The sequence below is a fragment of the Littorina saxatilis genome, linkage group LG1 (genome assembly GCF_037325665.1).
Source record: "Littorina saxatilis isolate snail1 linkage group LG1, US_GU_Lsax_2.0, whole genome shotgun sequence".
Lineage (NCBI taxonomy): Eukaryota > Metazoa > Mollusca > Gastropoda > Littorinimorpha > Littorinidae > Littorina > Littorina saxatilis.
This window is the reverse complement of record NC_090245.1, coordinates 9792056-9807860: the sequence shown is the minus strand read 5'-3', so window position 1 is coordinate 9807860 and position 15805 is coordinate 9792056. Positions and strand designations below refer to the sequence as shown.

Sequence of the window (15805 nt, the reverse complement as noted above, 5' to 3'; positions counted from 1 at the left end):
CGCGTAAGGCGAAAATACAATATTTAGTCAAGTAGCTGTCGAACTCACAGAATGAAACTAAACGCAATGCCATTTTTCAGCAAGACCGTATACTCGTAGCATCGTCAGTCCACCGCTCATGGCAAAGGCAGTGAAATTGACAAGAAGAGCGGGGTAGTAGTTGCGCTAAGAAAGATAGCACGCTTTTCTGTACCTCTCTTTGTTTTAACTTTCTGAGCGTGTTTTTAATCCAAACATATCATATCTATATGTTTTTGGAATCAGGAACCGACAAGGAATAAGATGAAAGTATTTTTAATTTGATTTGGACAATTTAATTTTGATAATAATTTTTATATATTTATTTTTCAGAGCTTGTTTTTAATCCGAATATAACATATTTATATGTTTTTGGAATCAGCAAATGATGGAGAATAAGATGAACGTTAATTTGGATCGTTTTATACATTTTTATTTTTTTTTACAATTTTCCGATTTTTAATGACCAAAGTCATTAATTAATTTTTAAGCCACCAAGCTGAAATGCAATACCGAAGTCCGGGCTTCGTCGAAGATTACTTGACCAAAATGTCAACCAATTTGGTTGAAAAATGAGGGCGTGACAGTGCCGCCTCAACTTTCACAAAAAGCCGGATATGACGTCATCAAAGACATTTATCAAAAAAATGAAAAAAACGTTCGGGGATTTCATACCCAGGAACTCTCATGTCAAATTTCATAAAGATCGGTCCAGTAGTTTAGTCTGAATCGCTCTACACACACACACACATGCACACACGCACATACACCACGACCCTCGTTTCGATTCCCCCTCGATGTTAAAATATTTAGTCAAAACTTGACTAAATATAAAAAGATAAAACAATAATAAAGTTTTGTTATGTATTGCAAATCCTGACATGGTTCTGGGCGTTTCACAAAATTAATGTGTTAACAAAATTACAAAGCAATGTACATAATGAACATTTTAAAACAAAACCATTTTCTCCCTATAAAAATCAACTAGTACTGTGGCATCAGCATTAACAGGGAAAACAAATCTGAAAATTATTAAAAGCACAATCACCTACAAGATGCACATTATAATACATTATTTATCCAGAATCTATCATAATATTGATTGTTTGTTATTATGTGTTTGCGGCTGCCAGTTTCGGTCAAACTAACGTTCACAACCTGTCTTTCACAACCTTTAAACTCATGTTTGTTTTGAATTTATTTTTTTTAATGACATTGTACTATCTCTACATCACCAATAAATAAAATTCATACACTACCATCTCGTTATACCGACTGCTAAACGTACCAGGCGGGCGGGACGGCTCTGAGTTAGCCGAATGCAATCACGTTGTCTTCTGCGCTTGAGCGCACCCCATACACACCTCTTGACATACTCTTGAAAGCGATAAGACACCACCCGAGTAGCCAACGGCGGCTTTCTTTAATTGCGATAACAACTCGTTTCAAACTGTCGTTAAAGACAGGTCCAACTACACTTACTTGTAAGATGTTACATTATGGAGGTCAAAATGGCCAATTTTCTGTAGTTTTCGGGGGAGAAATCTATCCTGTTACTGTATTAAAAAAGAAGCTTAAATTTGTCAGCACATTATTTTATTTTAGTACCAGTTCAGTGCCTCATATGGCTTTTTGACCAATCAGGACGGATTCTAGGTGACCCTCTAAATGTTATAACGTTCAAGCAGGGACCCTTTTTGTTTATCAAGCAAAACATTGACAAGACAAAGTACAAATTTAAATCAACAATACCAACGTGATTTATTCTAAAGAATGACACTTCAAATGCTGCGAGATAATACTCTCTTTATCTAAAAAAAAAAGTACAGAAAAGCTAGTTTTGTCGGTGGGTGCTTCACGGAATAGCAAAGCACCGCCCATCCTCTGAGTGTGCAATGCCGACCCGCTCACTTGGAATCTAAATGATCAAAGTTCGAAAAAATCTAGTGAAATTGCGTCACTCGCTTTACGTCAAATGTATCTTTACAGCATTTCCCATCGTCTGGAGTCGGTTCTAAATATCTCTCTCTCTCTCTCTCTCTCTCTCTCTCTCTCTCTCTCTCTCTCTCTCTCTCTCTCTCTCTCTCTCTCTCTCTCTCTCTCCCCCTCTCTCTCTCTCCCTCTCTCCCTCTCTCTCCCCCTCTCTCTTTTTCTCTCTCTCCCCTCTCTCTCACTATTCTCTTTCTTTCTCTCTTTCTATCATCATCATCATCATCATCATCATCATCATCATCATCATCATCATCATCATCATCATCATCATCATTTTTCTTTTCTTTTCTTGCTCCTCTTACAGTATCACGGTAAATGTTCCCAAATAGATCCTAGTTACCTCAGAGGACGTTAATCCCCAAAGTCAGCCAGTCAGTCAGTCATTAAAGGCAAAAGCGAGGTAACGCACAACTGGGTCCGACCAGTAAAGCCGTCGCTGCCTGTGTGACAACCACCATAAAAATCTACCACAGCGGGAAACTTTCAAGTTAAGTATTTTCAACCATCATGTGCCCGCATTCAACTTTACAATCAAAGGATGTCTGTTGAGATAATCGAATGGATCAAAACTTTGAAACCTGCGCGCATATTCTAAGCCGACTAACACATAATTGTTAAGGACATCATAAAATGGTTCTCGGTGAAAACTTGACCGAGGGCCATTTTACGACGTCCTTGACTCGAGTGTGTGACGTATACTCTTATGCTCTGCTTCTTGGGCAAGGTAAAGAACACCGAAAATATTTCAATGCCGTTCTCGAGCTACGCTGACTTTTACAAAGGGTACAGCTGACACGGCTTACGTAATCTGGTTTCCTGGTCATTTGTGTGAAAAATCTGTCCGACAAAGAAGAAGAAGAAGAAGTGCGCGCAGAGAGAGAGAGAGAGAGAGAGAGAGAGAGAGAGAGAGAGAGAGAGAGAGAGAGAGAGAGAGACAGAGAGACAGAGAGACAGACAGACAGACAGACAGACAGACAGACAGACAGACAGACTTTCCGCACTCGTTAAAATGTCAGTCGATACTGGAATGAATGTTGAAACATTGTAAACCTCACAAAAAAAAAAAAAATATTAAAATTAAACATTCATACGAGTTACTATCTGTGACAAGAACGCATAAGAAGTATAGCAACTAAATATTAATCCGCTTACCCATTGCTCCTCTTCGCACCTCGGCCTGTGAGTCGTCCTTTTCCTGAGTACTTGCACACAAGTTTTGCGTATGCATACTTCAGTTCGTCTGGAAAGGGCTGTTTTGAATTCTTGTTCGCAAGTTGAACAGCACGACTGTATTTGACCACGTACACCAAATCGTTCTTTCTGGAAAAGTCTGCCAGCCGTTCAGTAAGATCATTCCAACTTCTGAATGTTTTCCCCAACTGTCATTTGTGCCATTTCTCAGCGATTGATCAACGGTGTGGTTATTATGGATGTAGTAAGTGTCGAATTGTGAGAATGCACAGTTCTGTCCGCCAAGTGGTTTTAAACACTGCGCGTATTTGCACCAAGTAATAACGTGTCACATCAAAATAGTTCTTTACCTGTCAGATAGTTTAGCGCCAAAAACATGAACCAATGATAGCCCATGGATTAGTAAGTCATATGATGTTGGGGCGGGGCCAATGAACTAATGTCAACACAGTAAGTATCAACCAATGTTTGGCTCCGCCCCCACATCACGTGGACTGGGTGGCCGAGTGGTAACGCACTTGCGCTCGGAAGCGAGAGGTTGCGAGTTCGACCCTGGGTCAGGGCGTTAGCAATTTTCTCCCCCCTTTCCTAACCTAGGTGGTGGGTTCAAGTGCTAGTCTTTCGGATGAGACGAAAAACCGAGGTCCCTTCGTGTACACTACATTGGGGTGTGCACGTTAAAGATCCCACGATTGACAAAAGGGTCTTTCCTGGCAAAATTGTATAGGCATAGATAAAACAATGTCCACCAAAATACCCGTGTGACTTGGAATAATAGGCCGTGAAAAGTAGGATATGCGCCGAAATGGCTGCGATCTGCTGGTCGATGTGAATGCATGATGTATTGTGTAAAAAATTCCATCTCACACGGCATAAATAGATTCCTGCGCCTTGAGTCCGAGTCTGGAGATACGCGCGCGATAGAAGACTTCATATATATAATCACGTGACCCATAAACCCATCGCCTGTAATTAGATCATACTATTACCGCTTCAGTTCTGAGACATCCTGCTTGCTGGCGCGCGCGCAGAGAAAAAAATTCCCTCTTTATCTTCGCTTCTGATGCTCATCCTATTGTTGTTGGCACTCGGGTTTGTTTGTTTGTTTGCTTAACGCCCAGCCGACCACGAAGGGCCATATCAGGGCGGTGCTGCTTTTGACATATAACGTGCGCCACACACAAGACAGAAGTCGCAGCACAGGCTTCATGTCTCACCCAGTCACATTATTCTGACACCTGACCAACCAGTCCTAGCACTAACCCCATAATGCCAGACGCCAGGCGGAGCAGCCACTAGATTGCCAATTTTAAAGTCTTAGGTATGACCCGGCCGGGGTTCGAACCCACGACCTCCCGATCACGGGGCGGACGCCTTACCACGAGGATTGGAACTCGGGTAACAGGGAGCGAAGGGCAGTGCCCCACCTAGTGATCGAGTGCCACAACCCAGACTTTTCCCTTAATATATACATAGGTTTTAAACATCGAACGCAGAAGAAGAAGAATACATAGGTTTTAAACTCCTGCTTCCGGATTATACAAAACACATTAAAACATGTATTAAACAATGGCGACTGGACGTGAGAGGGAACAATAAAGAGACCAAAAAGCAATGTACTCACGTTAAAATGACGAACACGGAACGAATAACAGCGACGTTTCGACCTAAGGGTCTTCTTCAGGCACAAAAACACAAAAATACACACACAAAAAAGAAGAAGAAAGACGATAGAACAAATGAAGAGAAGAATAACTGACAAAACAACTGCACTGCACAAACCAACAAATGACAAAGACACAACACTTCGAATTAACCTAAAATAAATCTCATAACAAAATAATTGTAATCATTTTTTTTTTTACAGGAATGTATATGTTTCTGTGTTTGTTTTTGTTTTAATACAAAAAAAACCGTGATCAAATAATCAGAACTCTTTCAAAATATTCTGAATAAAATATATTAAATGCAATAACTTTTGTTTTTTTTTAATTCAAATAAATGTTTTAGTTTAACTGCATTTGAATAGAAACTGAATTCTGATGAAAGCAGTTACTGTAAAGTCATTTGAAGTCACATGATAAAAATCACATGGTTTAGTTGAGCAGACCAAAAAGTGCAGAGCTAAAATATGTGTATGAATCTGTGTGAAAATCCAGTCCGTTTGTCCACAGGGATGCTAGGAAGCAGTCAAATGGGGTCGCTCAATCTGCTCAAATCCAGTCAAATGGGGTCGCACGGGCCGACAAATGGGGACGTCCCCGTTTGTCGGAAGCGTCCCCATTTGACTGCTCTCCAGTGACAATCGTCCCCATTTGTCGGTAAAACCACCTACACACACACACACACACACACACAACACACACATCAAAACACACACACAATGTCTTCAAAACGCACACACACACACACACACACACACACACACACACACACACAGTGACATACTAAAGCTACATTACTCCCTGTTGCCTCTCACAGAATGCTAGACCCGGCGGTGTGGGAGCAGTATGATCGCTACAAGCTAGCCTACGCCAAGATCCTCTACAACTGGCGCCTCTTCAACCAGCGGGCTCTGGTCCTCAAGTTCATCTCAACACCTGTTCCTCAGCATAAAGGAGTTGGTAAGTCCACCTAGTATCATTTTTGACCACACATTATATTCCTAATATGTTGCCATTTCTGCGAAAACAGACACTGTGGTCAAAATTATTGTTAAGGGAATTTCAACACTGTTTTCCATTCCTATTCATCTGTTTTACAATGTGTTGTCGCTGATATTTCCTTGAACTTTTAGAAATTGAGCTTGAAGTGTGAGTCAGTGAGCACAGTAAAGTTTGTTTCCATTATGGTTTCTCCAATTAAAGGGTTCAGTCAAGAATGCCCTTTCTTCTTCTTCAGCGTTCCAGAATTGTTCTGGTTACGTGTGAGCTCGTTTGCCCATTTGGGTTCCCCACACTTTACTCTGAGAGCATAGTCAGCTTCACTCCGCTTTCGTTGAGTAGGCATGCTGGGTATTTTCATGTTTCCATAACCCACCAAACTCCGACATGGATTACAGGATCTTTTCCGTGCCCACTTGGTCTTGTGCTTGCGTGTACACACGAAGGGGGTTTAGCCACTAGCAGGTCTGCACATAAGTTGACCTGGGAGATCGGAAAAATCTCCACAGAATGCCCGAAGTCACAGAAATGGCAACATATGTGACCCTCCACCACGAAATGAGTCGCATGTCACCTTTGTATGATTTTAAAATTTTTACATTTTCCTAGAGAGTTTTTTTATGTTCTATCCAGTGGTGAAAACCGTTTTAGAAAAGAGCGAAAACTGTTTGAGTTATAAGCCTGTGACTAAGGTGACCCTCACACTGTTACCAGACACTCCCCGGACTTATATTAAGCCTAGCGCAGAACCGCGCGAGGTGACATGCGACTCATTTCGTGGTGGAGGGTCACATATGGTCAAACACGTCACTTTTGACTCACATGCGAAGCAAAAGTGAGTCTATGTACTCACCCGAGTCGTCCGTCCGTCCGTCCGTCCGTCCGGCCGGTCCGGCCGTCCGGAAAACTTTAACGTTGGATATTTCTTGGACACTATTCAGTCTATCAGTACCAAATTTGGCAAGATGGTGTATGATGATAAGGCCCCAAAAAACATACATAGCATCTTGACCTTGCTTCAAGGTCAAGGTCGCAGGGGCCATAAATGTTGCCTAAAAAACAGCTATTTTTCACATTTTTCCCATTTTCTCTGATTTTTTTGAGATTGAATACCTCACCTATATATGATATATAGGGCAAAGTGAGCCCCATCTTTTGATACCAGTTTGGTTTACCTTGCTTCAAGGTCAAGGTCACAGGAGCTCTTCAAAGTTGGATTGTATACATATTTTGAAGTGACCTTGACCCTGAACTATGGAAGATAACTGTTTCAAACTTAAAAATTATGTGGGGCACATGTTATGCTTTCATCATGAGACACATTTGGTCACATATGATCAAGGTCAAGGTCACTTTGACCCTTATGAAATGTGACCAAAATAAGGTAGTGAACCACTAAAAGTGACCATATCTCATGGTAGAAAGAGCCAATAAGCACCATTGTACTTCCTATGTCTTGAATTAACAGCTTTGTGTTGCATGACCTTGGATGACCTTGACCTTGGGTCAAGGTCACATGTATTTTGGTAGGAAAAATGTGTAAAGCATGTGAGTCGTATGGGCTTTGCTCTTCTTGTTTAATTTCCATATGAGGGGAAAGTTTGGTTACGGCCTGGTGAAACTGCATGTTTGTACTTGTGTCTGTTTCATTGTTGTCTTGTTCTAGTTCTTTTTACCCGCAGCCTGTTGTTCTGTTCATTGTGTAAATATAGGAGCATGCGCCCTCGTTGTCCTTCAATTGATGATGTTTGGAAACAACTCTGTCGGGTTTGTATGGGCGATGAAGGAGTGAATACTCTTGCTTTTCATCGTCACAATTTATAGGCCAGTCACTTGCGTGTGCTGTGTCTGAAACATATGGACAAAGAGCACATGTTGAAAGTTTGCCTCGCTAAACAAAAGAGTATTCACTGTGAGTTATTTGTGGAGTTTGTCTATTTAGTGCAATGTAACCAACTGAACGTTGAAGGTGACCTTTCAGAGTTTGCCGTGTGCTGCCACAAGTGCGGCAAGGAGATGCGCGGGCCGCAGTGCAGCTGGTGCAAGTACCCCGCTCTGCAGTGCTCCATCTGTCACATCGGTGTGCGAGGTGCGTGTGTATAGTTTGTAACGTCAGTCAACAGTCCTTGTTGTTGTTTTTTTGTTGTGTTTTTTGTGAATGTGTTGTTTTTGTGGTGTGGGGGGGGGGGGGGGGTGTATTTTTGTCTTGATTTGTTTTAGTTGATTGTCTTTTTATTCCAACTTGCATACCTAAAATAATATGTTCTTGTTATTTGAAGAGAGTGAATCTTTGGGTCTTGAGTCTTGAAACAATTCTGCCATGGACTCAGATAAGTCTGTTCTATTTGTAATATCACAAATATTGATGGTTAACGTGAAGGAATATGTTTTATCCAGAACACTTTAAGGCACGAATTGTATAATTACGATTGGCACTAAAATTATGAGGAAAGATGAATGCATAGAAAAGCCTATCAATTCAAGTGAATTTTTAACGAATTGCACAGAAGCTTGCACTGATTTGACTGAATGTTAAAACTTAATTATGTTCTCAGCAAATCCTTCTTTAAATTAAAACTGTGCTGTAATTTTTTTTCTTCAGGTCTGGCGAACTTCTGCTTGGTATGTGGCCACGGCGGTCACACAGTGCACATATTGGAGTGGTTCAAATCCCACAGTGTGTGCCCCACGGGCTGTGGATGCAACTGTTTGAAGGAGAACTTATTCGGAGGCTAGCACCACATGAACGATACCATCAAGACAGAATGAATACTCAAAATCCAGTGTCCGCTAGCTCTGTTCTTTACCTGCACTCACAACTTGACTGCATTTGCATGGAGGAACGGTCTGTGGAAAATACTGTGGACTGTGTGAACAGAATATGTTGGAATGGTTCCACTTTCAAGGATCACATCTTGTGGCAATTTGAGTCCTTTTAAGTTTGCATCACTGACTGTTGTCTTAGTTGTGAAACAAGACGGAGCAGCTAAACACTTCTGTTACTAAGTCATTGTTTCCCAGGTACGGATATATCCGTACCCACTCATTTGGCTCTATCTGACCAGGTACGGATATATTCTCTCAGACTGTTAGCTTCAGTCGCTTCCTGTAACGTCCATCTAACGCCTGCATTCCAGTGTGTTGATACACAGTTACTACACAGCTACTACAATTCTGTGTGACCTGCTGCAGCACAGCTGGTCTCGGCTAAAAAAAACTTGGTCAACATAGGTGGGGTAGAAAGTGTTAAGTCATGACCTGTTGAATGATACTCTGGTCGTGTCTCGATCTCCTTCAATTGTAACTTAAGCCCTCTACAGAAAGTGATACGCCAAATTGTTGTGCTTTTGCTTGTGCAGCCAGGTGTTTTGCGGACAATATATACTAATGCGCCAAATGATCTGTTTTTGCTCGCATGCATGGCTGACACATTGGGCAAGTGCGCCTTGTTGGCCAGTGGCTTCAGTCCTGGAAACAAGAATAAAACTCTGCAACATGGTAAAAACTTAAAAAGCCATAAGATATGCTAGGGGTGCTTTATTACTGAAGTGTTTATCTGTTGAAATCATTTGTCAGCCCAAACGAGCGCTGTGCCTTATATCATACAGGTACATGTACTGTTATCCTGACCAGGCAAAGCAACTTTGGAAGCATGTGGATTGTAATACTTCTTGATGGAGTATTTGTAACAATCACACACACACACACACACACACACACACACACACACACACACACACACACACACACACACACACACACACACACACATGATGCTTCAGAGAGTAAAAAGGCTCAAACAAGTCACCGTCCCGGATTGATACACATGCTGGTACATTTGGTCAAGCCCTTGAGAGAACAGTTCTTCACGATTAAGTGATGTGCTGTGAATCTTGTGCATTGTTCTCAGCTGTTTTTAAATGAAGTTGAAAGACGCAGGATTTGACGATTCAGATTACTTCAATTTGGGAAAAATTATGCGTGTATATAGAGAGCTCAGGTATCAGCCTCGTGATGTTGTGCCAGTGATTTTCATCGGATATTCATTGTATGTGTGTGAGCGTGGGTTAGACTGTTTGTGCTGGATGCTTGTTCCAGTAAAATATAACTGGAGTGTGATGCGTTTGTGAAAAGAAGGCTTGGTGAGACTGTTTCTACGAGAGTCTTCTTTCCAGCTATATGGACCTTTTTCAAAAAATGTTGTAATTTCTGTCCCAGAGATTTGTAAAAATGTAGAAAATCTGCTGCACATCTCTAATCACTGTCCATTTAATTATGTGCTTTGATATGTCGTGCCGAATTCACGGAATTGCTGAATTCGCGGAATCGGCAACATTTTTGCCCATTTCGCGTAATCGGCAAAAACGCTGCCCATTACGTGAAATCGGCAGCGTTTTGCCGAAAATGCAGAAAGGCTTCTAAAATTTGCCCATTTCGCAAAAGCGACAGCCAGTCTGTTGCTGTTTGTGTCACCAGAACAATGCATTAACATTGCTTTACCTCCCTACTATGTTTTGTATGGTCTATGTTGGTCTGTGTCGAGCATAACTCCGGAAATGCACGAAAACTACACTTTCTGCAATAACTTGCCATAACTTATTGATTATTGCGATATCTATCCATTGGAGTATCTAGTTGTCTAATTGTGATGATATCCCAGGCATTTGAGAACTTTAAAATCAAAAAGTGGCTGCCGATTTTGCAAATTTGGCAAATTTTAGAAGCCTTCACCCGATTTCGGCAAAACGCTGCCGATTTCACGTATTGGGCAGCGTTTTGCCGATTACGCGAAATGGGCAAAAATGTTGCCCATTACGCGGAACACACACACACACACACACACACACACACACACACACACACACACACACTCGAATGCACACACATACACGCACACACACTCTCATACACACGCATACATGCACTCATGCACGCAATTAAAAAAACCACCAGAAAGACTAATGGGGAAAAGAGAGAGAGAGAGAGAGTTTCGACTATTATGCAGAGAAAAAAACCCATTTTATTTCTTAAATGCTCTGTGGCAAAGAAGTCATCCGTCACAGGGGCTTTTTTTTTAATATTGTATGAATGTTATTATTTGCTAACAGCCACGAGTGTATTGGCGTTCTTAGAAATTAACTTTGTATGTAGCCTTATCATTTCAGAAATGTTGTTCTGCGCAAAGAAAAATGACATTATGAAGCAGTTGAGAAGTTATAAATTTATTTTTCATTTGCTTAATATGATCCTTGAACATATTATTTTGCCACAACTCTGATGAACAGAAAGTCTCAACTGAGTCAATGCCATAACATTTAAAAATGTCATTCCTGTTACTGTATGTCATTCCTGTTACTACTAATTGATTAATTCATTATAAATGAATGGATGATCAGTTAATGCAGACAACAGAATATTGTCTTTGTCTTAGTGACTTTTCAGTCACAGAGGGGTCTGTTTGGAATGCAACGACATATGCTTCATTGTATTAAGTTTGGCGACCATCCAAATGCCAAGTGTTTGAGAATTATGAGCTCTTTATGTGGATGAAAAATTATTTTGTGAAACTTTTCAATCAAAATCTTCCTTAGAATGTTGAAATAACTTTGGAGAAGACAATGATAGTCAAAAAAGACCCGACTATTACTTTTCATTGTTGAAAAAATAAAATGAAACTTGGTAACAGGAATGACATTTTTTCCCAATTAAATTAATAAAAATTAATTAATCTCCATTAAGTTGGCATGTTAAAAGGGCACACATGAAGAATACGGTCCAAGAATGATTTACAAACAAGATCAGTGCATAAGAAAAGTTTTAGTTATTACATTTTGTTTTTGGATTTTCTTTGGTCTGAAAGTGCAACATTTTTTTAAAAAGGCAAATATACGACTAGAGTTTAATGTTTGTCAAAGCAGACCATGGTGAGACCGTTTGTTGAGATTTGATCTTGTCAAATATGACTTGAGTGTTTAATGTTTGTGAAAGACTGTTTGTACAAGAGGCTTCTTTCAAGTATTACTTGAAAGAAGCCTCTTGTACAAACAGTCTTTATATACGACTAGTGTGAAATGTTGGTGAAAACAGACCGCAATGAGGCCGTTTGTTGAGATTTGATTCAGTGAAATATGACTGGAGTGGGAAATGTTTGTAAAAGCAATTAGTGCAGGAGACTTCTGTTTCAGTATAATATGCCGGGAGTGTTTAGTTTTTGTGAAAACAAGCGTGAGAGAGACTGTGCTGGATGCTTGTTCCAGTAAAATATGACTGGAGTACGTGAGATGTTTGTGAAAGCAAGCCTGGGTGAGACTGTTTATGCTGGTGACTTGTTCCATTAAAATAATGACTTGAGCGTGAGATGTTTGTGAAAGCAAGCCTGGGAGAGACTGTTTGTGCTGGTGACTTGTTCCATTAAAATAATGACTGGAGAACGTGAGATGTTTGTGAAAGCAATTATATAAGCGTGGGAGAGACTGTGCTGGTGACTTGTTCCATTAATATAATGACTGGAGAACGTGAGATGTTTGTGAAAGCAAGCCCGGGAGAGACTGTTTGTGCTGGTGACTTGTTCCATTGAAATAATGACTGGAGCGTGAGATGTTTGTGAAAGCAAGCCTGGGTGAGACTGTTTGTGCTGGTGACTTGTTCCATTAAAATAATGACTTGAGCGTGAGATGTTTGTGAAAGCAAGCCTGGGTGAGACTGTTTGTGCTGGTGACTTGTTCCATTAAAATAATGACTTGAGCGTGAGATGTTTGTGAAAGCAAGCCTGGGTGAGACTGTTTGTGCTGGTGACTTGTTCCATTAAAATAATGACTGGAGTACGTGAGATGTTTGTGAAAGCAAGCCTGGGTGAGACTGTTTGTGCTGGTGACTTGTTCCATTAAAATAATGACTTGAGCGTGAGATGTTTGTGAAAGCAAGCCTGGGTGAGACTGTTTGTGCTGGTGACTTGTTCCATTAAAATAATGACTGGAGTACGTGAGATGTTTGTGAAAGCAATTATATAAGCGTGGGAGAAACTGTTTGTGCTGGTGACTTGTTCCATTAAAATAATGACTGGAGTACGTGAGATGTTTGTGAAAGCAATTATATAAGCCTGGGAGAGACTGTTTGTGCTGGTGACTTGTTCCATTAAAATAATGACTTGAGTGTGAGATGTTTGTGAAAGCAATTATATAAGCGTGGGAGAGACTGTGATGGATGCTTGTTCCAGTAAAATATGACTAAGAACGTGAGATATTTGTGAAAGCAGTGTACAGTGAGCATTATGTGATTATATGAATGCAGTGTGAAATGCAGACAGGAAAAAGTTTCTCATTATACACGGCAGTACATGTACCTTAACTGTTCATTTGAACTGTCTGAGTAACTAACTGTTCATTTGAACTGTCTAAGGTTACTCAAGTCATTTTGCAGAATGCATGTGTGTGTTTGAGAGAGATAATAAACACTCCAAATTGTATTGAACAAATGTTGAACAGTCTGACGGGTCGGGCTTTCTTATTGTCTATTACAGATGTATTATTCGGAATTGAAAAATGTCAGGAATCAGCGTTAATTAACCATGTTTTATTGATAGCAAAAATGTGCATTAGCAAAGTTAAGAAAACTAAATCGCATATTCCATTGGAAATTGTACTTCAACAAGAACTTGCGCTACAAAAGGTTTATCCCCATCGTCCTTAGTTAGATTTTTGTTGAATTAAAAAGTAACCTAATGGAAATGTAACATGAAATGTAAAAGAAAACACTGCCCCCCCCCCCCCCCCCAAAAAAAAAAAAGACGAAAGAGGCAAAAAAGATGGGTTGAAGCAGCCTTGCAGGCAACTGAGGTAAAAAAAAAAATAAAAAAAAAGAGAAGTAGCTCCACAATGAGTGTTGTGCAGGTGACGTAGCTTTGTTGTGAGTTTTGGGTAGAGAAGTAGCTCCATGATGAGTGTTGTGCAGGTGACGTAGCTTTATTGTGAGTTTTGAGAAAGGAAGAAATTAAATTGCAAGGTTTGGGCAGAGAAATTGATCCACTATGCCAATTTGGATAGGAAACTAGCTTCATGGTTAAACTGAATAAAATCTTACACACACACACACACACAAAAAAAAACTCCAAATTGTTGACAATCTGATTATCTGTGATCTTGAGTACAGTGAATAATTAAAAAAAACCAAGAAATAGAGATTTTTGTTCAAGTTTGAAAGTGCATACTCTATCTCTCGCACACACAAACACACTGAGGATGACAAGAAATGACCAGAATTAGTAAGGGAAGACACACAAACACTTTTCTCATTCAACACAAGCATGCACATCAACATCTAAACATTTCAATCTTCAAATTTTTATTTTATTTACTTGTACCACTTTTAGGTGGACCATCAACCAATCAATTAACCGACCAATCAATCAATTACACAAAACATTTATATTCTAAATGTACATAAATGTGCAACACATTAGGTAGTGTCTGTGCATTACTAAACAGCACCAGAAAAGAAAATGTGCAAGTCAGAAAACAGATGCGCCTGTTACAAAGTGCATTAGGCCACACACAAAAAATAGGTGTGGTTACGGTAACATAGCCCCAAAAAATAGGGTAGGAAGGTAGGCAATCACTTTTTTTTTTTTTTACATTTTTTTCTAATGTGTACAAATTAAACCTACTTGACAGGGAAATAAGTGTGCGACTCGGGCGATTTCGCTTTCATTGCTTTTTCTGAACTCGTTTTCTTGTGTTTTTGGCTCACGTAAGTGTAGCCTATGCGATCGTAACTTTGTCTGTCTGTGCGTGCGTGCGTGCGTGCGTCTGTGCGTGTGTATGTCTGTGGTAGAAACTCTAACATTTGAAGACGTCACATTACATTGACGTCACATTATGACGTAAGAGGGTTAGACGTCACGCGAAGGAAGTACTGACAGTCTCGGTCATTATTATTTTGAGCGCGCCGAGACTAGTTGGCAGTCGTGTCCTTGTAAGTAGGCTACATGCAGACAGACAGATCTAGATCTAGTGTCTCGCTTTCTTGCACAGTTTCACCTATGCTTTTTCTGTGTGTGTGTGTGTGTGTGTGTGTGTGTGTGTGTGTGTGTGTGTGTGTGTGTGTGTGTGTGTGACGGAGTGATTGAGTTTGTGTTACTGTTTGTCGATTTCTTACGTGAGCCTTGATGGCTTCGCCTCTTGTTTGTTTTGTTTTGACAATTGTAATAAAAAGTTATAGGGTCGGCCCCTAAAAATAGGGTAGGTCGGGTTACTGTAACCACACCTATTTTTTTTTTAGGCATTACAAATGAGACTGCACAAGAAAACACAGAATAGTGCTTTTGCTTTGTTGTTGAGATTTTAAAGTCTAATACTAGAACAAAGAATGCAGAACAAAAGTAACAGATTCATACTTTCTTGGATTAAAGTTTCGAGTTTGTGAATGCAGAGTGCCCTGCAATGGTTGAAGCAATCCAACTCACAAAGTTAATCCGCAGAACAGCCTTGCTCAATAAGATGGCTGGAGATAATGCTCCTTCAAAAGCATGAGATTACATTCATACAAACATCTCTTTCACACAAGCAAAGTCTCATCAAAAGACATTCCTACAAACACTCATGTACATACACTTTCAAATGTTCATGGACACAAAAAAACCAGTGTTGAATAAAGGCAAGACTAGGACTTGCTTATCTTTTGACGCATCTTCCAACCTCTGCCAAACACTAACATAATAGTTACACAATGCAAATTCACATGTTCATATAAATAAGACCCAGTTGTGTGTGAAAAAAAACAATACTCCAGTATTCAACAATCGCTCAGATGCACACACACTTGTGTGCATGCAAATACACACACACACATGTGAGCGTGCGCACACACGCTTCCTCTTTCTCAAAAACTCAATTTTTCTCTCTCTCTCACACACACAACTAACCCCTGCACATTCAACACACACA

General features: G+C 40.2%; 1 protein-coding gene across 8 annotated transcripts in view; it reads left to right on the top strand.

The window, feature by feature from the left end:
- Window positions 1–14037, top strand: part of LOC138961060 (GATOR2 complex protein WDR59-like) — a 130113-nt gene extending 116076 nt beyond the window's left edge. For all 8 annotated transcript variants that reach the window (XM_070332695.1, XM_070332683.1, XM_070332663.1 and 5 more), the window contains 3 exons: window positions 5683–5825; window positions 7846–7953; window positions 8467–14037. In XM_070332695.1, the coding sequence (XP_070188796.1) occupies window positions 5683–5825; window positions 7846–7953; window positions 8467–8600 (385 nt within the window). In that variant the 3' untranslated portion in view covers window positions 8601–14037. The remainder of the gene's footprint in view (window positions 1–5682; window positions 5826–7845; window positions 7954–8466) is intronic.
- The last annotated feature ends 1768 nt before the right edge of the window (window positions 14038–15805 follow it).